At 42.7% G+C, this 25465-nt stretch overlaps 1 protein-coding gene across 29 annotated transcripts in view; it reads left to right on the top strand.

Annotated features, from left to right (window-relative positions):
* Positions 1-25465, top strand: part of KCNMA1 (potassium calcium-activated channel subfamily M alpha 1) — a 768447-nt gene that overhangs the window by 636878 nt on the left and 106104 nt on the right. For 14 of the 29 annotated variants that reach the window (XM_037727278.1, XM_037727276.1, XM_037727295.1 and 11 more), the window contains one exon: positions 1733-1906. The exons of the other annotated variants lie outside the window; for them this stretch is intronic. In XM_037727278.1, coding sequence (XP_037583206.1) covers positions 1733-1906 — 174 coding nt within the window. The remainder of the gene's footprint in view (positions 1-1732; positions 1907-25465) is intronic. 29 annotated transcript variants of the gene reach the window in all.

Genomic DNA, 25465 nt, shown 5'->3' with positions numbered 1-25465 from the left:
TTTGGTAAAAGCTAAAGCTCAAAGGAATGATATACCACTATCGAACAGGGCTGGGGCTGCATGATGATCTGAACAACAGACTAGCTAGGACACTAAAAGAACATGTCACTAAAAATGTGAGCCAAGTTTACAAGAATGGAGTTGCTGCTGAAGAGATCTCTCATTCATCTCCCCCAGTGCCTGTTCTTCACAATCATAACGTTACCCTTGCTTGACAAATATACTGTATGGCAAGTCATAAAGGTCTTAGAACAGGACTTGACCCATTTGAGAGATTTAAAACCCCTCTTCCTGGTGACTGTAACATTCAAAGAGGGCAAAACCACAGCCATATTTTAAAATAAGAGTGCAACCATTCTCTCCAAAGAAAAAGAAAGAGGCGGGGGGAAACGACCTTTCAAAATGGAAGGTGTGGATGCAGGAGAAACACCTCCTCAGTTTAGTTTCACTGTTTGGCGGTTGTGCTTAGAATAAATATGAATTCTTCTCCCACCTCGTGAGAGAAGCAGGCCAGTTCATGCTAAGTGATAAGCAAACATGTTTGCCTGTTGTAGCATCAAAATGAGGTACAAAAACCTTCTCTTGTACTGAAATATAAATTGGCTTGAATGGCAAAGGGGAAGGGCATTGGAAACTACGATGCTGACTTCCAGCAACTTTTATAGGTTACCACGCAGTTTGGATCCCCAGGCAGTGCCGAACCTACCATACCAGCTTTAGAAGAGCTATCAATGCTGCATGCAAATTGCATTAAGATATTTCACACGAAACCCATTCTTTTATTTCATGTTCTATCATTTTTAATTGATTTTGGCCAATATTTTCTGTATATATATAAAAAAAAGAATATGATTATCCACTAGCCTGATTGCTTCCTGAATTTCTGTTGGGTGGGGAGAGAAAGGCAGATGCGATATTCAGATCCTCTCAGCTTTAAGCAGAAAAATACACCCATGAGTAGCTAAATGCATTCCAATAGAGCAACATCTCGTATGCTTTTGGTGATTTCTTATTTGTGAGCTGCCTTTAATGTGAAATCTGCAACATTAGTCTTGAGTAGCTGCATTTCTTATATGGACAGATTTGGATATTTGTTCTGTCAAGAGTAAATTTAAATTCCTGTAGCCATCATGTAAGCTCACTCTCAGGAAGTTCAGCAAAGGCATCCTCAGATCCTATATTAACACGTAATCGTTTACCATCTAATTTGATGAAAGCTTGTCCCAGCCTCTGCCTAATGCCCAGAAATGGATGGAAATTAGAAAGCCTACATATTAGATGTTTTTGCATCTTGCGAAGACCATTTATTGTGCCAAATAAGCAATTAATTTAATTGATTGGCAGTGTGTATATTTTGTCCTCCTGCATCAATCGTATCAGGGGAAAAGTGTTGTTACATTTTTTGCTGTCTGTAATTTGCTCTTCTTCCCATTCAAGAACCCGAGTGTATTCAGCCATGCCCTTTTCCTGTGGTCACCGCTTTACTTAGGGAAGGAAAATCATGTGCAACAGCCTTGGGGGACGATAAAGGCAATTTATATTTTCGCTGCTTTTTTGATGTACAACCAAACTGTTACCAACAATCACTCTGCATTTTTTTCTGGGTCAAGACTGTTAAAGTGAACTAAGACCTGTGTTAAATCCCTTCAGCTCCCTTCCAGCTGCCTTGCTGTGTGTGACCTTGCCATTAACTGCCGCTCTTCCTCTCCTCCATCCAACCACACGGTTATAGCCAAGATGTCCATCTACAAGAGAATGAGACGGGCATGTTGTTTTGATTGCGGACGTTCTGAGCGTGACTGCTCGTGCATGTCAGGCCGTGTGCGTGGTAACGTGGACACCCTTGAGAGAGCCTTCCCACTTTCTTCTGTCTCTGTTAATGATTGCTCCACCAGTTTCCGTGCCTGTAAGTTTAACCTCGACACACGCCGTTCCGTGTTTGTGCTGTCTTGTGATATCATCCCTGTCTTGTGCTGTGCCTTGTGGTTGTGAGTCAGTCGGGCTGATGTCTTTTTCCCAGTGTGAATTCCTGTGTGGTGACATGTTACCCCAGCTGCCTGTGTCTCTGTGGACGTGCTGAGGAAGGATTCCCTTCTGATTTTCTTAACTTGTGCTTCTTGTAATAGCCTGCAGGACTGTGATATTACCGTCTGGTGATATCTTTCCTCTCTCTCCTTTAAATAAATATAAATGGAAATTAAAGTGACAGCATATCACCTACTGTATTAATACAGAGATATGTGGAAGTGTACATCTTAATATTTTGGGAGTGGCTCTAAATTGAATTGTATCAAAGGGAGGAAGGAAAATGTGTAGAGAGAACAAGCCAGCTCTAGCATTAAATTGCTTTTAGTGAGCTTAGATAGTTTATTAGATCGTTCCCAAAATGCAACAGAGTTTTGATGCAGATGGGTGTATATATATTAATATATGTAATTTTTTTTTCTTTTTACTGTGTCTCTCTGACTTGTGCCTCATTCCTCCAGTGCCAGATTTTGTCTTGTGTTCTGGGAAAGAGTATTCTGTGTCTGTCAGACTGCATGGGCTGGTGGATTCCAGAGCTTTTTCTCAGAAAGATGACTATTTTAAAGGACTGCTTTATTAATCTCTTTTATTTGTCCAACAATGTAGTCCTTGTATAACTAAGGTGTCTTGTAGCAATTGTGATTCCAAATACCAGCAAAAAATGTAAGTCAGAAACCTCTGTGATTTCCCTGAGTCCATGTCAAAGGCCTCTGATGTCAGTCTTCTTTGTATCCACAAGCTCAGAGATGTTTAAAGAACCTGTCAAGGTTATGCAGCTAGTAGCTGGCAAGGCTGAGATGTGCCAGTTCCCTGAGACCTCCCTTATCCTTGCCTTCACCATAGACTTTGCTGTTTTGCTGATATGGTTCATCGGTGAAGTTCCTGGAAGCGCCAGTTTGAGACTCTGAGCCTGTGGTCTTGGTCCAAGGGCAGAAGAGGCTGTGGTTCCACTGCAGGGCTTTACTGGAAGTGTAACTGTAACTGTGTTTTCACATTTTGGTAGCATAGAAGGTAGGAGATGGTTCTCATCTCTGCACTTCATCCTTTCCTCTTTAAAGCACCCAACACATTGATTGCTAACCTCTTGCTTTCTGTCCTCTCACCTTCCAAGTGCTCACAGCTGGTTTAGCTAAACTTCCCCCAGCAGGGGTAGGTGTACACTGATGACAGGAGGAAGAAGAGCATCGAGCTCTTAAGCATTTATTCCCATGGAAAATGAACTGGCTTGACTCCCCTGTGCCAGTGTTGAGGCTGGTTTCAGTGCAGTGCGCCTGTGTGGCAGGGATCCATGAGGCCTCTAGGGCTGACGGAGCTGGGACATCACTGTGTGCCATGCCGGGTGCTGATGTTTGGGCCTGAAGTTCAAGTGTGAAGCACAATCTGTGCCCCGAGCTGTATTAGAGGCATTTGGAAAGCTTTGATCTAGGACCGGAGAGTCATCCTCTCTGATTCACGATTTCCTGTTCCTCCAGAGCGGTGCCAAGGGACAGAATTCACTTCAAAGTAATACCTAAAGGAGGTTGCACGGAGAGGGATTGTGGACTGCCACATGGGCCTAAAACCTTGGAAAGGTTTCTGTTAAAATCCTTGGATGCTGCCATATGAATTCTTATCACTTTATTCACCCCTTAAGAGCTCTTCGTGGTTTATATGCCACTACGGGGAACCCATCTGTCTACTATGTGCAGTAAGACACAAAGTTCAAAGACAGGTGCTGGGAGGACGAGCAGAGGAGGGCCTGAGGTGGCACAATGTGGTCCCATCTTTTTGATTGATGGTGGTGAAAGTAACCATAAGCCACCCGGGTTACCCTCTGCCTAATGCGCAACTTCTGTTCTTAAATAAACACCAGGCTCTAAAACCTTGGCCTAGATTCAGTGGAGAAAAGAAAGGAGCCACTCTGGCTCTGAGCTAGGGCCCCGTGGGCATGTCCTGGCACTAGCCAACAATACCAATCACAACAAACTCTATGTCCCCTGCATAGACCCCATGGTGCCCAGAATGTGTAATTTTCATTATATCCAAGAGAAACCATAATTAGAGGGATTTCTCAGCTGTGCAACTTAATCCAAGCATTGATGGAGGCCAGGGAGAAGAAAAACTTGGGGTGGGATTGTCCCATCCTCTGAGAAACATTCTGTGAGTGGCATGTTGTCCCTCCTATGCCTCCAAAATCAGCCCCCACCAGGGAACACGTGGAGCTTTGGGCTGCATGTTGAAGCCTTAACTGGTATTGACAGCTCAGGGGGCGGTTTGCCTTCTCTGTTTCATCAGTCATCCTGCCGTCACCACTCCATCAAACAAAAGCAGATTTCATCCATCCCTATGTGGGACCACTCACCTTTGACCATTATTAATAAGTTAGAAAAATCCTTTCCAATTTGAGCCCCTTCTTGGGCTCACATAAGCCCCTCTTCTCCAATTAAAAAAATGTCTGTCTCCACGTGAAATTCCACTGGCAGCGCTCCAATAGCAATCCCCAGGCATCCCTCACTGGTGGTGGAGATGGGTGGTGCCCATTTGACAGAGCAAGTTCACTCAAGAGCAGCAGTGAGAGTGGGCTTTTCATTAAATATGAACAGATGTGAAATGTAGAGGGTTTGACAATTAGAAATGGCAGGAGAAGGGCCCTTGAATCAAAGTGAGGTCAGATGGGCGGATCAGATTACTTCTCTTACATTCTTTAGTTGTTCTGAAAATCATTTTGAATTAGTGTCAGCAGAGCCATGATGGGTTTTGCCCTTTGTCTTTCATGCGAGGGCTGTATTGTTTCCCAAGACACTTATTAAAGGTCATTATACTATTACGGAGCTGCTTTGGTCGTAGTTTCCCAGTTGAACCAGTGTGCTTTGGAGACTGCCTAATTCATTTCTCTCTTGCCTTTCGTCTCCCTCTTTACTAATATTTTTTTCTTATAAGGGGAAAGATTTCCGTTTTCAAGGGATGTTAAATTGAAACACAAAGTCTCATTATGTGTTTTCTGAAGTGGGAAGAAAAGTAGCTGGTTCCCAGAGGAATGGTAATATATTAAAAGTGTTCACACAGTTCTGAAAACCTGCCTGCTAACAGCAGGGGCTGCCTGCTGGGTGCACCCCTCTTTGGAGGTGTGGCCTATTAACCGTGCATCGGTTGTTAAGTCACGTGCTATGATGATAGTTGTCTCCTGTTGAAGTCAGGAGGAGATGGAAGGCCAGACTGTTGACAAAAAGACCATCAGAGGGGAAGGACTAGATTAGGAAAGACCAAAAAAAAAAAAAAAGTGTCAGAAAAGTAAGGCAAATTGAGACTGATAAGGATTCATCACAAAGGGATTTTATTTCTGGCAAGACTGAAGTGTTCAATATGGTAGGCTAGAATCAGCACATAGAATGTCATTTTCTGATCATCTTGGTTTTGTTTCCACTTCATATGGTCCTGGGCAAGAGTCCCAGCTCTCTCAAAAGACACCAGGATGGTATGGGCCTAGGCTTTTTCACAAGTAGCTATGTTCTAGTACTATTAAATGTAAAATATGTGTGTCTAGCAACATACACACACACGTGAATCTAGAAGTAGATTCCAATCATGACGATTTATTCCCACTATAATTTTGTAAAATAAACCTTTCTGTCTCTTTAGAAGTTTATTCTTGTTATTTCAGTCTTGCCTGCTATCTGATTGCTAAGTGTAATAGAAAGGGACAATTAAAATTATGATGCAGTGACAACGTAGGACCATATTGATTCAAACCTGCTGAGACCTGCCTGACATGATTCTGGTCACAAAGCATCAGTAACTCTGGCACAAACAAATTAATCATGTGGCAGAAGAGAAGCAGACCTTTAGACTTGCACTTGGAACCAGCTTTGGCTAAAGTACATGTGTGATCACTCACACTGACCTTTCAATTTACTGATAGTTTAAACCTGCACAATTACATGCATCCTTTTGCAAACTACTGTAGCTAATTTTAAATTATACATGACTTTTATTTCGGGTATAAATATAATACAAGAAGGCATTCACCTCCGATGATTAAGCTGAGAGAAGTCCAATACGATTAGGTTGAAGGGAGACATACCAAAATCAGTTGAGTGTAATCTCAAGTCTTGTCAGATAACAAACAAAAATCAGCTTATCCCGAGTAGCCTTTGGTTTGTACAGGCAGAGAATTAACATTGTCAATAGAACTAAAGTCACTTGAGTGAACTAATGGCATTTTGAAGTACATAAAATCAGATACAAGGGCAGGGGGTGGAAACAGCTCTAGGAAAATGTCTGTAATCGGACACACCCTACCCTGACAGTCCCCCACACCTGTTAAAGGGAGCGTTAATTTAATTAGCTGCATTTAAAAATCAACAGCCTATAATTATCTCAGTCCCTTTATGTGCAGTTTTGGGTGACTTCCTCAAACTCCCCAATCCTAACTTCTGTTTGCTTATTTCACTTCTGGGCCCTAAAATCAATGACTCCCCTCTTTCCACCACGACTACCAGTGAGAAAAAGACAGAAAAAGGAGAGCCAAAGATACTAAGCAGAAATCAATTTAATCATAGTTTTTCATGTATTCTTTTAATTTAAAGCTCGTTCATCTGGGCCTCCATTTTTTCTCCTGTCTTCCCATGCTCGCTATGTCGGTGTGAGTGCTCTCTCTCTCTCAATATCCATTACACTTGTGCACACCAAGCACTACCAGAGCCTTTGGCTTCTCCCCTGCCTCTTTAGCTACTCCGGCCCTTGTGTCCTGATTTGACCCTTTGTGCTTCTTTGCAAGAAGTAAAAACGGGGTGGCACATCGGCCTAAGAGGTCCTAGTCACAGGGGATGGCTCAGTGGCCGCCTAGAAGGGGCCTGGGCTTCTTAGGGCACTCTTGTTGGTAGCAGGCAAGGCTACAGAAGCCAGTGCTTCTTGCTTGATTTTGTGGCAGCTACACTGAGTCATGGGTTGATTGGAAATACGCCTTCCTGTGGACCTTAGCTCAGTCTATGCAGCAGGCAGCTTCTTAAATCAGCGTTGTAAGGCAGAAATCATGCTCAGGCAAAATTGCCTTTGAGAAGGATCCTTTACGTCGCTTGTCTCTCAGGAGCTCCCAACACACCAGGTTTTCCTCCTGAATAAATAGCTGGTTGTTTCAGTTGAGTGTCTAGTAAAGTCACTGGCTTGGATTTGGGCACCTTGTTATGCTTCCTCCACCTTCAAAAAAAAAAAAAAAAAGAGTATGATTGAATACCTGAAGATGAATACACTATGAAGATGTACTGCAGGTAAATGAAAGGAGACAGGAACAGTAGGCAAAAGGCAGCCAACTTCTCAAAAGAAATTCTTTGAAACAGGATTGGGAAACAAGAAGGAGAAAGGTCAGAATGAGGGAAGATGACAGGGTCCTTTGTGTATACCCCATCATGAGACACCTCTCCTCCCAGGGACACCACACAGTAATAAGTGACTTGGCTCTTTAAGGACAAACTAGAAAAGGCATTGGCATGCCACACGTCAGCCCAGAAGAGGCCCTTATGCAAGGTGATATAGAAATTATGTTTTCTTTTTTATTTCGGGACAGTGGCCGGTTGTCAGAATACTCACCCTGACAGCCTCTACCACCAGGCAGTGGATGCTTCCGCTTACCTCCATGGTGGAGGGCAGATGTGGCCAGTTAGCTCTTCATCTTCCGTCCTCCTCCGCTATCTCAGGCGACAGATGCCAGGGCCAGCCCGCCTTCCACTTGAGCTTTCTTGTCAAGGCTCTGCCTTGAGCCCAAATCCTGACCTTTACTGTATGAAATAAAGTACTGATGAACAAGCAGAGGTTTGAATTAGAGCAGGCATGGAGCAAATGTCAAGTCCATCTCTGCCTCCTTCCTCCACCTGCACCAGGAGCCTCGATTAGACCCAGTCTGGAGTTTGCAGTGCCTTAGGCTTTATGGGTCTGGGGAGACATAACTTATTAACAAAGAGTTATTAAATTTTTATCAATTTTACAACACAATGTAAATGCCTCCTATGAATCTACATTGTATTCATTATCATTTAAAACGTTAATTAAGTCAAAGTTGCATTTAATTTCTCTCTAAATGGGCCTCTGGGAAGAGGCTTTTAGAAACATCTGTGGGAGCGTGCAGCTCATGGAGCTGGGGAATCCCCCAGCCCGCATTCAGGATCGCCCCCTGAGTTGATGGCTATCACATGTCTGTGGCTAATTTGTTGTGATGTGATTGGGCATTGTCTCAAATTAGTGTCAGACCAATAATGGTGTAAAGTCACTCGAGAGAGGCTTGGGGGGCAGTGAAACAGACTTCACTGCACCCTGCGTTCCTTTCCCACCTGGATGGAAACAGACAGTGGGTCTGCAGCACCTCTGGTCTGTGTCATGACTTCTGAGTCTCCTTCTCATATGGTGCCCATCATCTCGGTTGGATAATTCCTCCATCAGAGATGGATGCTTGTCATCTGGCCCAGTACATTTAGGACATTTGCCAGCATGCTCCTTGGAAAGATCTTAAAATTTGGGATCGTTGACTCCCAGTGAAGCCTAGAAGCCACAAGCACAGAGCAGCTGAAAATGGAAACCAGAATGGAGTGGACGTAGAAATTATAAGCAGGTCATGATCATGGGTGAGGAGAGTCAGAGGGAGGCATACTACCAACATTTGCTGAAAAACTGTATTTCTCTTTCGAGGCTAGGGTCATGCTTTAGTCTTCTTAGCATGGGGTCACTACGCATAGAGATCTGTATTCTATGTGTACTGCATCGCTGAGGGAGTGAGGCTTGTTGACACGGCAGTACCAGGGAATGGCTAGTTGGTTGACTTGGATTCATGTTAAGTCTAGGCTTAGTGTAGTCTCTACTCTTTTTGTTTGTTTGTTTGTTTGATACAGAGTCTCCCACTGCCACCCGGGCTGGAGTGCAGTGGTGCGATCTCAGCTCACCTCTGCCTCCCAGGTTCAAGTGATTCTCCTGCCTCAGCCTCCCAAGTAGCTGAGATTACAGGTGCCCGCCACCACGCCCAGCTAATTTTTATTTTTATTTTTTGTATTTTTAGTAGAGATGGGGTTTCATCATGTTGGCCAGGCTGGTCTCGAACTCCTGACCTCGTGATTTGCCTGCCTTGGTATCCCAAAGTGCAGGGATTACAGGTGTGAGCCACTGTGCCTGGCCAATGTAGTATCTACTCTTACTGTGTGCAAGCTACTCTGAGAACACAGGGAAGATGTGTGTATGTGTTTTTGTTGTGGTTAAATTTAACACTTATACAGCATTTGCTACATTACAGACGCTATAACTACAAATATTAATTTAATCCTTATGAAGTAACTGTTGTTGGCAGTTGAGACAACTGTAAACTGAGACATCTGCAATGTGCCCCATTTACAGATGAGGCAACTAAGGCACAGAGGTTGCATGACTTGCTAAGGGTCTCAAAGCCAGTGATTGGTGGAGCTGGGATTTGAACACAGGCCATGTGGCTCCACAGTGTGTGGAGTCGGTGGAGTTGCTTAGTTACTCTTGCAGTTGAATGAGATGGATAAGTCACTTATTCTACAAGGGAGGAGAAAAAGGTGAGGTTCGTAATACAAACTTGGGACAGTGTGGAGGGACACTAACAAGAACCAGCCCTGAGGCTCTTGGTTCTTGCTGTGGGTGGTAGCTTCAGTTAGAGCTCATGGGAATTATTCTTTAAATAGCTGTATGTGGCAAGGAGACTTTTCTCCTCCTTTCTCAGGAAGTAGGGGGCCTACTGTGCAGCAGCTGGTCACCCAATTTGGCCGGAGTTTAAGACTTGCTCAGCATGCAGAGAGTAGAGCTCCCCATGAAGGGTAAAATGGGGCCCCATTCCTGGCAGGGGCTAGGCCAAGGGTTTTGTTCTTAGTCTGTAATATGATAGAAAGTCCTTTGACACCATCATATTGGTGTTTGATCAGGGAAATGGCCCAACAGAGGCTTTGTTTTGGGAGGGCTGCTGTGGCTGCAGGGGAGGAAGGGACTGGCTAGGGGGTAGCTGGAAGCCCCCCTCTCAGGGAGGAGACAAAGGGAGCCTGTGGTGGGAGGGCCGGCACCCAGCTGCTCTAAGAAGCCTTCGGAAGGAAGGCGTGAGCTATAGTCTACAGGACCCTGCAGCTGAAGGACATTACCCAAATGCGAATCCAAGAACTTACAGCCTTTTAAGACAGTTTAATTAGTGGCTCTGGAGCAGTTGAATTCCGTGAGCCTGATTCTCCCCAGCTGACCTGGCAGCCATTGTGATTCCTAGCTGGGTTCACTAGAGTTTCCTTCTTATTGGAGGAAGATTTCCTGACCTCTGGCCCAGGACTAGGAGACCCACCCGACTGCATCCACTACCCCTGGCCTTGGGGATCTACTCCTTCTGTTTCCTTTTCCTAACCCGTATTCTTCCTTCTTTCTCACTGTCCTCCCCAGTTCAAATATGTCTCATTATCTTGAGCGTGTTGAAGGTGGCAGACAGCTGTCACCTGCTGGTGTGAAGTATTGGCTCAGGCAGAGCAGCAGACACAAAGCAAGTGGGAGCCACCAGTGGGGCCACCTAACCAGCCCTGAGGCTCTTGGTTCTTGCTGTGGGTGGTAGCTTCAGTTAGAGCTCATGGGAATTATTCTTTAAATAGCTGTATGTGGCAAGGAGACTTTTCTCCTCCTTTCTCAGGAAGTCAGCAGGTCTTCTTACATTGATGGAGAAAAAAATAATAAAGTGCTTCACATCCCATTCACTGAAAATCCACTGTAGTTTTCAACCGCTTAACCTTCTCGAGTGGAAATACAAAACGCATTTCCTGTGAAGTACTGCCACATAAAGTCCTAAAGAAGTCGTGGCAATTCTAGGTACTGTGCACAATTTTCTTTTTGGTTTTACTGCTTTGTGCATAAGACCTTTGTCTGTGTTCTTTCTTATGTCACCATCCATGACTGTGGCATTTGTGCACACCGTGGACCTCAGAGGGTCATTAAAACTGCATGGAAGAGCACTTGAGTCCTGGGTCCCCTCACGGTGGTAGGTTGTGCATGCTGAGAATGCCAACTTCTGAAAGCACAATGTGGCAAAATGCACCCAGCCAACCAGCTGTGTGTTGTCCTTCTCTCTCTGGGGCTTTCTCCCAAACCAGCGTGTTGAATTACCTGGATAGTCAGGGGACCCTCCATTGCCACGTCTGCTTACAGGGGCTCTGCTTCCCCAGCTGACCTTTTTTTCCCAAAGGGAATCTAAATGGACAGAGCTAAATCTAGCATTGTCAGACCCTTGAATTTGAAAGCTCAGAGGGAATTGCAAAGACCTTTCTGTAAATTGCTAGATAGTGCTTGCTTTGGAGAGAGATCACTACACATGCCCATAGATTTTTCTTCTGAGGGGACATTCTTCTGATGTCCAGCTCAGTTGAGCAGGACTAACAAAAGTGGCCTTTCTTCTCTGACCATCTCATTTGGTCATCCTCAGGAGGAGCTAGTCTCTCATATTCAAGGGAAACAGCAAGAAAAAACTTCCCCAGCCTTTTCTAGTAAATCTGAAAGCTTTCATTCTAGCCCCTCAGTACAGTGAGTCCCACCAAATGTTCCCAGAGCTGCGAAGAAAACCTTATGCAAACTGAAAGTGGGATCTTTTGAGGCAGATCTGCATTAGGGATGATCAACTGCACTGAGAGACTTATAAATGAAATGAGAAAGAGTCCAGCCCCAGAGCTCACACTGCACCAGCTGTTTCGACAGTGTATAGATGGGCATCTGCACACCATAGAGCATGGACTATCTTCTGGGAAGGGAGCTGACTGCTTGCGTTAAAATGATCTTCATTTTGGCCAGTGTCAGCTTTCTGGGCTGGAGCCCGCTGGATCGCACTCAGTCAAGAAAGGACCCAGGGGCTGCCTTCCTTCCCTCCCAGGTCAAAAATGTAGCATGCTGACATCCTTGGCTGTGCTTGCTACATTGGCAAGAATACTTGAATAGGAAATGGCCTGAAGGATTCCAGTTCAGTAAATATTTGATGAGTAAAAGAATGAATAAATGAAGGAGTTCTCAACCCTTAAAGGAATTGGTAATGTGCTAGAAGCCAGATTGCCCCAGATCCATGAAGTTTCCCAAAACTTTCTAAGCAGCAGCTTACTGTATAGTATATGTATGTAAACATAAAAAAACTGGGATGCACAGGAAGATGAAGAGGGGAAAAAATGTAAGAGAAAACAGGGACATGACTAAAGGAACTAGAAAATGATCAACTGGTAGGTGCAATTGATATTCTTTGTGAAGAATGAATTATGGAGAAGAAGATCTGGAAACAAAGTACTGAAAAAAAACACATAGGCAAAAATCCACCAATGCTTCAAATGAGAGGCAGGGGTACTGCCATGTGTAGAGCATTTGCTCTAGAAAATCAAGGACCTGTGGCATTCACTTTCAGTTTTATTAATTTCAGCAAACATGATTAGTTTGCTGTGAGTCAGAGTGGCATAACATCAATGCATTGGGCAGGGCCAATGTGAGGAAAGTGGCCTGTTGTAGAGAGTTGTCACCATCTGCAGGTGGGCACATCAGCTTGTGCAAAGGTAGAGAAACATTCAAGGTCCTTTATGACCGTCAGGGTAAGTGACTCTGACTCGAGGTAGGCAGCTTCGATCCAACAGCAGCACCCAAATGATGATTCCTGCCACTTATAGGTGTTAAAAAGCTGAATGTCTCTTGGCTATTTCCTATCAAGAGCCATTATTCTGTTCGTTCTGCTGAAGCCAAGGCAGAGCTTTCCTGATTGTTCTCAAAGCTCTCTCAGGCTGCATGAAGTGTTGTTCCCTTACCTTTGAATGGTTCTGAAATCCTCTCTGCATTTTGTCAAGGTTGATCTGGCCATTTCTTCAGTGCAGATGAGTAAATTTCCACATATGGCCTGTAATGTATCCAACTGAGAGAACATATCCAGCAGGGATGCTTTAAAACCAAAGCCCTAAACAGGTGTTACTGAGAAAGGAGGCACAATGATCTACAGAGAAGAGAGATTCTAGGTGAAAATATAAGCCACAACTATGCTAGGAATGAGGACAGGGAGAAAGGGGCTCAGGTCATGTCACAGGGTCTGGAAGTTGGGGCATGAATGTGAAATTTGCAAGGGGCTGGTTGCTAGAAGCACTGCTCCTTCACAAATATCTTCTATTAAGATGAAGATGGGAAGCAGGCAGACATCTCCTGCCTTCCCTCCTCTCTATATGAGGGGATTCCAAAGTTATTCCCCTCACTGTGCAGTGAACTAAGAGATCTTGTTGGCAATTACAGCCTGAAATTCTAGGGAACGTCAGAGCAGGCAGATACAAGGGTGAGATCTGTGAGTTTTCTGGAAACTTTGGAAGTAAGTCCTGGTAATGTCATGCTTTGACATGTTCACCAAATGGATGTTCATGTCCATAATAAGGGTAATGTCTTATGTGTGTTTGAGTCTTTGCACTTCTCAAGGCACCAACATCATCTCATTTCATCTATGTGTCCCCAGCATGGACATCAAGTCCTACTGCCATGTGACTTTGAGGAAGTTCCAGAACTTCTCTATTTTTTAGCTTTGCCATCTATAAACTGGAGATAATAAGGACCTATTTCACAGAGTGGTTGCATGAATTCAGTGAGTGAATACATATATAAAGATTGCCTGGCACATGTTGAATTATCATCCTTCATTAACACATGAAATTAACACAGAAACAGAGATGACCTTGACCAAGATCACGTAGTGGATGAGTAGATTGCTAGGTCAGAAGCCTGCTATCTCCCATAGTATTGATGGATAAAATAACGATAAGCCACTTTAACCATAACCAGTGCTTTTTTTTTTCTTTTAGGATGACTGTCATCAAGCTAACCTTATAATAGGGCATATCAGCTACAGGCAGAGAAGCCCATGGATAGTGGCTGAGAGTTGAACAGCTTAGTATAACAGACTATAAAATTAAAATGGAGTCAATTTGTTTAATTTCTAGATCATGGAATAATGGTCTCAACAGAAATAAACCAATGAAAGTACCAAGAGACAGCTAATATCTCCCCAGAACATTGGTTTCCATCTTGACTACCCAACAGGCATTGCCAAATTTGTGTGTAAAATGAGGAAATTAGAAGGCCATCTTTCTAAGTTTCCTTTAAACTCTGAGACTCTGATTATCTTCATTCTTTTGATTGAAACAGGCCTAAAAGTCCTTTTTGTTTTCACCCTTACTGTTATAAATCCTTCTACAATGCTGATGTCTATTACCCAACATTGTGGTAGGTCCTGTGAGGAAAAATTATGAGTATAGAAACCTTGTAGTCTATCAGTGTTATTCTTCTGTCTGTGAGTTTGCACCTTCTAGGGAAGGAAATGGACACATAGGGACACATAGAAAGAGCTCAGACGATTCTTACAGGTTTCTACTGTATTATCAGCTTGTTTTCTTCCAGGGCATCTTTTATTTTTTTTCTCAAGCAAAGCACAGAAAAAGGCCCTCTCCCCTACCCGGGATCCTTGTATTATCTAAGCTCCAGTGACTTGGACGTTATCAATAATCAGAGCATTGTCAGCTACAGAAGCTATCCCAGACCAGTTCATGTGCAGTGTCTCTACAAAGGGCCCCAGCCCTCCCCTAATGAATGCTAACTGTTGACCTCCCCAAAGGGCCTCCTGGTCATGTTTGTTCCACTTTGTTTTGTTATTGTCAGGTCTCTAGGAATGAACTTGTGTAGCAGGAAGCATATAGGGCCAAATGGGGACACCATCTCCAGGCAAAGGAGGCTTCCTAGTTGGAATAGTACAGATTTGATGGATGAAAGCAAATGTGTGTCTTAGATTTTAGCCCAGCTGTCAGAATCCTTATGAGGTTGTAGGTCCTGGGATCTTCAGAAAACTGACTTGGGGCCTCATCATTTCTCATCCTCCTGAAACCCCTCCTTTATGACTTGTCCATTTCTAAAATAGGCCTGGAGATCGTCAGCAAATTCAATGTGTTTTGGGGAGATGGAGGGAAAGTTGGAACACACACAAAAAGGAGAACAGATGGGGAAAGAAGACATTTCTGTCCTTTCAAATCCCATCAAAATTTCTTTTTTTGATGATGGCCTTGATCTCAACTCATCTTTTTCTGTTGTTATTGTTGTTTTTTGAGATGGGATCTCGTTCTGTCACCCAGGCTGGAGTGCAGTGGTGTGATCATAGCTCACCACAGCCTTGAACTTTTAGAGTCAAGCAATCCTCTCACCTCAGCCTCTCGAACATCTGTGACTACAGGCAGGCCCCACCATGTCAGGCTCTTAACCTGTCTTTGAGGTCTGGTTGGTGTTGAGACTTCACATCATCACCTTTCCTACCTTGCTTTATTAGTAGCTGGGCCCTGCTTCTTGTTGATTTTGTCATTAACTACATGAGTGCTTGGAGCAAAGCCAAGCCCAAGCCCAAGCCCAAGATTTTTTGCACACGCCTTACCATTATCCCTTTCTCTGAGCAGGCCTGATGTATGGACAGGTCAGGGATGGGTGGAGTGAGTATAAATACACACATTTGAAATTCTAAGTGTTACACTGTGCCAGTCTCTCTTCCTATTGATGGCTGACTTCTCTGATTTGGCTACATTTTGAACCTTTTCTCACCACTCCCAGTAGCACTGCCAAGCTCACATGCTCATTTCTTCAGCTGGCCTGCCATTGTTGCTCTTCCATCTTTCAATTAGCTCCTCTTGCCCCCAACCCACCACTAACTAACTTTACTATTCTAAGCACAGACTTTATAATGTTATCCCATTTTAAAGGGAGAGGAGGCCTTTTGATGGTTCCCTGATTTTTAAGAGGATAATTTCCCATTTTCTGCTATTAAAATGGTATTCAAAGCCCTTTGCAGTTTGTCTCAACCAGTTTTCCTCGTTCTGTTCTCCACATAAGCATCCATCATCTAACCATTCTTTAAAATTGTCTTATTCTTGTTACTTAACACATTTCTGGAACCTCTTCCTGAGACTGTGATTCTTTTCCTCACCCCTTCTAGCAGATTGAAACTTACCCATCCTTCAAAGCAAGGGCCAGCACACTGTCCCATGGGTCCAGCCCAGCCTACCGCCTGTTGTAGTAAGTCAAGTTTTCTCGTAACATAGTCACACCCATTCGTTTGCTCAGCATCTGTGGCTGCTTTCAGGCTATAGATGCAAAGTTGAGTAACTGTAACAAAGAGGGTATGGCCCAGAAAGCACCAAATGTTTACTATCTGGCCTTTTAGGGAAAAAGTTGGCCAACCTCTGATTTGAAGGTACAGCTCAAATGCTGCCATTTCTGTGAAGCCTTCTTGACTAGCCCACCCTGACCACAATTTAGAAAAAGTGAATCTCTTCTGTAAGCCTGTAACTTTTCATGTAAACCCCTTTAGAGCAGTTTTTATGTTGAGGATTTTGTAGAATTCAACAAGAGCAACAAGAAATACCACATATCATTGGTCTTTGAATTCTTAGCATATTGCAGACAGTAACTAAGGCACACAGTGGGAATTCAACAAATTGCTGGTTGACGAATTCTGTTGAGAATACGTTTCCATAGTTTATTAGGCATGTGTCTCAAGAGAAAAGGTCTTCCATGAGAATTTGAACCAGAGGCAAAAAAAAAAAAAAAAAAAAAAAAAAAAACGGTCTCAAGGCTAGTGATCTTCCTTCTTGTTCCTTAAACTTTCTTGAACAGAACCTCTGTTTCTGAACAGCCAACAGCCAATTCCTTTGACTGCTGGACAAGTCTTGAATAGATTGATCTAGAATTAATCACTGCTTCTTCTGAAGGTAACACATTTCTTCTATTGTTTTTGCTGACAGCACATGTTGAGCTCCATTGTGGATCTGGGGGTGCTGATGTTTTCTCCTTCCATATGTCATTGTGTATTTTAGTCGGGGTAGGAAGCCATGGGAAACCCACTGCTTCTGTTCATTCACCTGTGATTCCTCATTGATTTGAATTTATCCCAAATACTCTTAAGGCAGGACATGCGCCTTTAATCGTTCAGACCCTAGCCGGTGGCCTCGACCTTATCTCACTGGACTAATACACAAGCTAACACTAGGAGTTATGTCTAGGCAGGGTAAGCCCCCAACTCAAATCCTGACAGCCCTGAACCCCACCAGATTCCCCTTCACCCTTCGCATCTGTCTGAAATTGCTCCTGGAAACCCTGTCTCTCCAGAGCAAGTGGTAGCCAGCTGGAGTGGGAGATGGGATGCCTGTGACCTATGCCTGAGACCCTCCTGGTCAAGTTCCCTGTCTGGATAACTGGAGACACTTTGGGCTCAAAACAAGCATTTGTTGTGACATTTGGTTGTCTTCACACATGTGCCTTACCCAGCTTAGACAGGTGGAAGAACTGAATGTAAAGATATTCTACTGAGTGTATTGGAAATAACAAAATTGTGTATGTGTGTTTTTAAAGGATACCCTTTTGGTTGCCACATGAGTTATTTTTGTTGTTGTGGTTCTTGTTGGAGATTAAATCTCAATAATGTTTTGGAATTATAGTGGGCTTCCCATCAGCTGAATGGGCTACATACTCACCTCCTTTTTAGAGCAATCCAAGAATGCCACTGCCTTCCTCACAGCCCCTCAATGTTATCAGTGTGGTAGTTTTGCTTGAGATCAAATCAGGGCAACATAGGAACTGTCGATTTTCATTTACTGGGGCCCTTTGATCCCATTTGTGGTTTATTTGTTTCAAGTGAAAAATACAATCCCTACTGCATACATCTATTCTTTAGGGTACTTTTTAATTTTATTTTTTGATGTTAGAGATCAAATCAGAGTTGTAAGTAGTATGGTTATTAGTTATCACCACTAGATTTCACGGGCTACACTTTATTACAAAATCACAAACCTTCTCTGCTGCATAATGATCACTTTCAGTGAAGCCACAATATGCCTTTCTTGGGCACTTGGGTGTTAATTTATTTCACAGTTTCCTTTGCAGATACAATCAGAGTCACCTATCACATTCCTGTTTCTGCTTTTTATTGTGTTCCTTTGCTATCGCGTCCGTGTGATCTTTTTCTGAAAAATGACAGGTAGTGTTTCTCTGCTCACTGTATCAGTGACATATTTCCCATGACTTTTCTATTGCTATTTTTAAAATATAACATTTTATAGATGTAATCTTAGTTGTTTATAACTTAGGTTTTGTTATATGAGGAAATTTCCTAAATGACATGTTAGTTTAGGTACATTTTTTAAAGAAAGGGAAAAATACTTTTTTCAAAGTAGTTTCCTCTAAATTGTAAGTGAAGGAAAGGCTCTGTTGGTAAGATTATAATGCATTTTCCTGATTTCTTAGTACATCGAAATGCATGAACATTATTTTTATGTAAGTGATTAAGTTGCGGTTTTTAATAACACGTTATTAGAGCAAAAAGAGCTATCCCTTTTGATTTATTTGTATATTTACTGGGTGACTTATAGTGCTTTACATTTTAGAATTGGTTTGTCAACAATTAACATTCTAGGTTTTTATATAACCCATACTTCAGGTAATAGAGGATTATTAAACTGTAACCAGTGTGTTAGAAATCTGCCTACTGGTAATAAAATTCTTACGTATAACAGCAGCTGAGAAATACTGCTGTATATTTATGCATAGATTGCAAGATAGATGGCCTGCAAACCGCAGAGGGGCCTGACATGTGGGTCTACCAGCAGGTGGCGCTGCTTTTCTAGAAATGAAACCCTCTACCTGGATTCTAGGTACTCTCCTCCTCCTCACTTTCTGCCTTTCCTCTTGCAGACTGTCTCCTTTATTTCTCTAAAATAAATATCTAAAACTGTTGTTGTTGTTTGAAGAGACATCCTGCCACTAAGACAATGCCTTTCAATTGCTAAGGTTTATTTGAAATCCAACTTGCCTGACGCAGTGCTTACTTGAAGCAAGTCCCAGTTAAATACGTGTTATTGTTTTTAAAAGGTAACTACACAATACTGGATTCAGCAGTGAAACTGGATTACCTGTGCTGTCTGATTATTGTTATGTGGCAAGTCCCCATTGCAATCTCATGTCTATTTACACAAATTAATCCCATAGGCTCTATTCGCTCCAGGATAACAAGGGGCATTTTTACAAAAGTGACTGATTGATATACTGAATTAACGTTTTATGTAAAAATCACCTTAGTATGATGCTCTTTTCATCAAGAGTCACTCTAGAATCCAGGCTGGGTGCAGTGGCTCATGCCTGTAATCCCAGAACTTTCGAGGCTGAGGCGGATGGATCACTTGAGATCGGGAGTTTGAGACCAGCCTGGCCAACAGGGTGAAACCCCGTTTCTACGAAAATTACAAAAATTAGCCAGGCACCTGTAATCTCAGCTCCTTTGGAGGCTGAGACACTAGAATTGCTTGAACCTGAGAGGCAGAGGTTGCAGTGAGCTGAGATTGTGCTACTGCACTCCAGCCTGGGTGACAGAGTGAGACTCAGCCTCAAAAAATAAAACTAAATAATAATAAAAAAGATTTACTCTAGAATCCAAGTCAACCAAAGAATGTTGCTTTTCTCTCAGCACCAAAACTAAATGTTGACAAACCAGATCAGAGTTTTTGTTATGCTTTTTTTTGTTTGTTAAGAAGGCTTTTCACAGAAAAGTTGATCAGCTCATCAGCTTGGGCATCATAAATGAAGACAAAAATCAAATGTACAAGCAAAACTATTTTTAAAAATTATTTTGTTCACACATAACTGATTTTTCAACCACTTTTTAAAAAGACACAGCAATATCTTTTTACTGTTTTCTTAATAGTCTGTGGTAGTCCTTTGTACAGGATGTTTGAGTGTAAACATTAGCTTATATAGGAGAAAATGAATTATTGAGGTTATGAAAAAGGAGAATTGAAATATGTCTCAGTATGACTCATTTGTTTATTTTCTTCATTATTAAATTTTATTTATTTATTTATTTATTTAAACAGTGTCTTACTGTGTCATCCAGGCTGGAGTGCAGTTACATGATCTCAGCTCACTGCAACCTCTGACTCCCGGGTTCAGGTGATTCTCCTGCCTCAGCCTACCAAGTAGCCGGGACGACAGGCATATGCCACCACGCCCAGCTATTGGTTGTATTTTTAGAGATGGGGTTTTGCCATATTGGCCAGGCTGGTCTTGAACTCCTGACCTCAAGAGATCCACCTGCCTTAGCCTCCCAAAATGCAGGGATTACAGATGTCAGCCACCATGCTCAGAAAGAACTTTGGAAGCATAAGCAGTATTTTGCTCTTTTAATAGGAATTCTCTCTTTTGAGTTTTAAACTTTTCTCAGAGAGGCATACTGGGCTAAGGGCTACAAGTTGAGGATCTAGATAATATAATGTACTTTCTTATTTTATTCACCCATGTGATTTTCACAGGGAACATCCTGAGTGTTATTGATTCAACAAAACCAAGGAGGAGAGGATTAGGGAAACATTTCCTTCACAGTGAATCTACTTTAAAGCACTGGTTTTGTTGAAAATGTTTCTTGAAAGTATGGATTGCAGTCAGTTTTCATGTAAAAGTCAAACCCTGATGGGTTTCCTTCCAGTTCTCTTTAGAGGGAATGGGATCAGCTGGAGTAGCTGAAGACAGGAAATAGCCATCCTGAAATCAGGGTAAGATTTACTTGGCTGGGCTGTGAGGAATAGGCCTTTTGAGTTTCATGGGACCCCTTTCTGAGGCATTAAATAACTTTATTTTCCTGTTGAATAAGCTTTCCAGAAGAAAAAAAAAAATGAGACCTCCAATGGAACTGGATCGTTGCCAGTGGTCTCCCTGCTTTAGTTCTATGCACGAATGTGTGTTTCTTATCTTGGAAGAGAGTGTGGGCTGAGCAAGCTAGGCAGTGTTTGACAGACTTTTCTAAGAGGCAAGCCCCACCCGCTATCCTTTTTGAACTTCAGTATTTAAATCGAAGGAAAAATAACTTTCCTAGAGGATTCAGATTGTTACCAAATATTGTCCAAACTCTATCACTTGGATTGTAAAGCCTTATACTATCTGCCCTTTTTACCTCCAACTGTGCCCTCAAATACATTTTCCTGCTCTAGCCAAACTGACTTTCTTAGAGTTCTCTCATTTAGTATTTTCCAACCTCCTTGCCTTGGTTCAGGCTGTGTCCACCACCTGGCACGCCCTTCCCACCCTCGATTGTCACTCCTTCATCTGTTGAGCATCATGGGTCAAGTGCCCCCTGAGTGCCAGGCCCTGTGCCTGATCTGGGGATATGCAGTAAATAAGGCTGACCTCTTTCTTTATCCTGTTCTTGCTTCAAGCCTTCTTTTTCTTTCTTTTTTTTTCCTGAACAATTCTCTCTCTAGGACTTACTAATTGTCTAAGACGTTTCATGTAGCCCTCCCTTGACATTGTCATGCAACATCTTTTGTACTGTTGCTTTTAGATAACTTGCGAATTTGTATATTCGTATTTGATGCAATTATCTAATTTCTCTGGCTCTTACTGTACATCTTCAAAAAGATTTTAAAGAAAAGAACAAGGAAAAGTGATGCCCAGTATTAAACTCAGTGTCTTTACAAATCAGAGCCAGAAAGGCCTCATACTTAACTAATGCTCATCCGCCCCAGGAAAGGGTGCCAATGCCACACAGTTGATTCAAGGCAGGCCTAGAACCTGGGACTCCTGATCACTAAGCTGTGCTTCTCCTCTTTGCAACGTTGCCTCTGTAGCTGGTAGGAGCTATTTATCGGGAACTTTTCAGGGCTCAGCATAGTGAGAGACTCAGAGATACATAAATTCCAACTTATAAGTCTAGTAGGGGGAGTAGAACACATTAGAATTGAAAATAAATTATAATAATGCAAGGCATGAGATCAGAAGTGCCAGGTGATTTTTAAAGAAAGCAGAGAATTGATCTTGTCATAGTCATCTGGGAAGGCCCCCTGGAGGAGGCAGCCTAGGCTGTCCCTTCAAGGGTGGTCAAGTAGTCAAGTGACAGCAAGACATGGTGGGCAGGGTTGGTGAAGGAGTCACTGCCTCCCTACTCCATCATGTCCCTACCCCTTCTGTCTCCCATGTTTGTGCATACACCGATCAATCCCATGACCTCCCAGCAGAAATTCAAGGGAAAAAGGCCCTCACAATCTGGCGGCATGAATTTCCTGTAATTTAGAGGGAACAGTGGGGTTCCTCTGTCCCCATCTGTCTTTCATTTGTTCTTGCCCTGAATGGTTCCAGCCTTCTCCAATTGAGGACCGTTTAAACGTTTTCTGGCTTTTCTTGTTTTTATGACATTTGGCAAAACCTAATTATTTGGCCTGAGCAGTTCATTGGGGCCATATGAAACATGGGACAAAGGTGATAGTCGAATGCAATGCAAGGGTGGGGGTGAGGTGGGGGTGGAAATGCTCACCCCGTTCTAAGGGTTGGTTACTGGATCAATGGCTTGGGGTAGGAGAGAGAGTATGGACCCATGTGAGTTACACCATGTCCAAAGATGGCAGACTGGTGTGGAGAAGGAGCCGGATCTGGCATCAGAGAACTCTCATTACTCTGACTCTTCAAAGCCAAGGCAATAGTCATGGATAGCATTAGAAAGAGCTCACCAGGAATTCTTTTAAGTGCTTTTCATATTTTCAGTCTATTCCCACAACAACTCTATTAGATGGGTACTCCAGTTCTCATTTTATTGGTGAGAAAACTAAAATTAGATAATTTGCCAACTACCTAGGCTCCAACGCAGCAGTGTGACTTCAAGACCTGTGTACCTCTTACCCCTCTACCCACTCCATATGAGTTGGCATTTGTGGAGGGATACCCCATGCCTTAAAATCTTTATCTTAGGGATGGTACACTTGAGTATCACTGGTCCCAGGGCTAGAAATGCAAACATGGGGTGCCCACTTTATACCTGGGGGTATGGTAGGCAGCAGTGGGCATTTGAGCAGCTGATAAGCTCCTGCCCCAGGAGAAAGGCACCCTCTTGGAATGAAGACTCAGTCCTCTGCAAGATTTTTAATTAGAAGTTAGAAATCCATGTTTTTATGGACAGGCTTCAGACTTAAAGGTTGTCCCACGTGTGAAACCCTGTGTGTTAGCAGGGTGGTGCCCAGCTCAGCGCACTGGGGACAGTAGTTGGTCCTCAGGCTGTCAGCCTGCAGCCCCTGGTTATGTCGCATAATCCCAAAGCATCTCCCAAACTTGGCATCCTCCTTGGTGCCATGGGGATCACAGGAGATCATAGGACATCGAGGTATGGAGTAACTGAGATCAGAGCTCTCAAGAGGGTCAGAGCTGCGACTTGTGCAGGTGGCCTGACTCTAGAAGCTCATATCCGCACACTGTTCTCACGGGCAGAATTCTGGTGGCAAATGATCTGAATTAGAAGTCAGCCGACTTGAGTCCTGGGTCAGGGGTCTGCATGCGAGTGCGGCTTTAAGGCAAAAGAGGATGAGGCAAGAGCATCCCCAAGCCCTTTCCAACCCTTCTGTTGCATTCCACACCTTGTTCTCTAATGTGTTCACCAGAAAGGGCCCCACCATACACTAGCATTATAAAATGTTGCACAAGATGTATCTGAGGATAAATTATCATAGCATACAGATAATGACTTTATAGTTCAGGAACAGCTATAGAGGGTGATTATGCCCTTATGAAATATACTAAATGCTGTGTTTAGTGTAAAGTCACAATCCAGACTGGTCCTTACCTCCCAAGGTTAAAAGCATACTGTATTTCTAAAGTGTTCTGGCAGAATATTCTTCATCGGGCACCCGGGTTGCACTAAAAACCCATGCATTTTACCTTTATCTGAGTTTCAGAGAAAGTATCAGTGCACCCATCTGGAATATATATTAGAATTCTAGGGGGCTCTTGACCCCATTGGCCCAATGGAATATATGGTATTTCTGCATGAGCCAATAGTAATAATGTTAATAATACTAGTGGCTTATATTTATATAACATCTTCTGGTTCGGAAAACAGTTTCACATATACACAATTAGATTCTAGGCTGGTCTTTAAATATCAGAATTATTGGGGCAAGCATTAATTTAAAAAATGTAAACAGCAAAGTGAAAATGGAAATGAAATATGATTGACATCTTCTGCCAGTCATGGTTATTTGAAGCTGTTTGGGAGGAGCAAAAAAAGAAAAAGAAAATAACATTGGTGTCAAAATATGTAAGCAAATAAAAACTTTCACCCCAAAGCGGAAATGTAAATCAACACCGTGTTAACCAGGAGAATTTGATGTGGGATGTGAAAGAAAGTTCACCAGAGACTTGACCCTGGCCCTCTTTTCTGTTTCTCACCCTGGGCAGGTGGCAAATCTCAGATTCCTGAGGCAGCATGATCTTTCCTGCACTCCTTTGGATGCCTGACAATTTGTAAATCCACAAGGAAGCATTTGTTGCCAGGGCCTTCCTTAACAATCTCATGCAAACAGCATGAAGTGATCGCAAGAAATAACTCTTGTCTCAGATTTGCCTTGTCCAGTTCTGCGGGGTGGCAGAGCCAGTGCCTTGAACACCTTTGAGAAATGATGTTCAGGGCTGGAAATAGGGTGAGGTGAGAGAAGCTTTTGCCTTGGGTACCAAATGTAAGAGGAGACCCCAAACCTCAGGAATCAAGGTAAATGATAGTTTTGTGCAGTATTTTCAAAATATCACAATAAAATCTTTCTAAAATATCAAAATCAAAAATAATCCAGGATGAATAAAATGTTATAATTTTAAGTAAAGATAGGATAAATACTGATTTCAAAGCTGGCATTAAAGTCCTGAATTCACTAGGGGTGGAAACAGTGAGGACACCAGGAAACTTGCAGCTGCAGCCATGGGTGTGAGCCCTTCCAGGGTGCCTGGAGCAGTGTTTGGTATCTTATAGGCATTTTCCCTTGGTACACATTGGGGGACGTGATTTGACCTACAGTAAATCCAAATCTATTTGATTATAAACCATTTTAGAAAAAGAGTTCCTTTACAGGCTCCATAAATTCCATTACAGTCCATTTCGTCTTCGTTAAATGTAAGAGTTGGAAATTACAATTCTTTTATTCACAGTGATGATTTTAGACACACAGCTCAAAAAGATCAGCATTCACTTAAAAAATATATTAGCATACTTATATCTATTAAGCTGCATTGCTTTGTAGGCTCCAGCTAATGATTTTATTAAGTAAACTGCAAAAAGGGAAGAAAAATCAACGATAATTATAAATTTATAAATACGTAATTCATTGGCATAAAATGTTTTAATGGAATGGATGTGGAATGATCTATTTCCTCAAGAAAATAATGGAGATATTCTGATTAAGCCCATAATCTAGTATATGTTAAATTCTAGCCAAACTGATGGGGCACATTTTCTTTTCTGAAACTACCTTTGATAAGAAATGCATTACAAACTCATCAGTTTGGCTTCCTGTTAACAAAGAGACAGCAGCCGTCTGGATCATTCTGGATTCACAGTGAAACTGCCACACCATGTATCCTCCAACTAAAGCTGTGCAAGTTTGACAAGGGG

Source organism: Cebus imitator, unplaced genomic scaffold (genome assembly GCF_001604975.1).
Source record: "Cebus imitator isolate Cc_AM_T3 unplaced genomic scaffold, Cebus_imitator-1.0 Scaffold11, whole genome shotgun sequence".
NCBI lineage: Eukaryota > Metazoa > Chordata > Mammalia > Primates > Cebidae > Cebus > Cebus imitator.
This window is presented reverse-complemented; position numbering and strand designations above follow the sequence as displayed.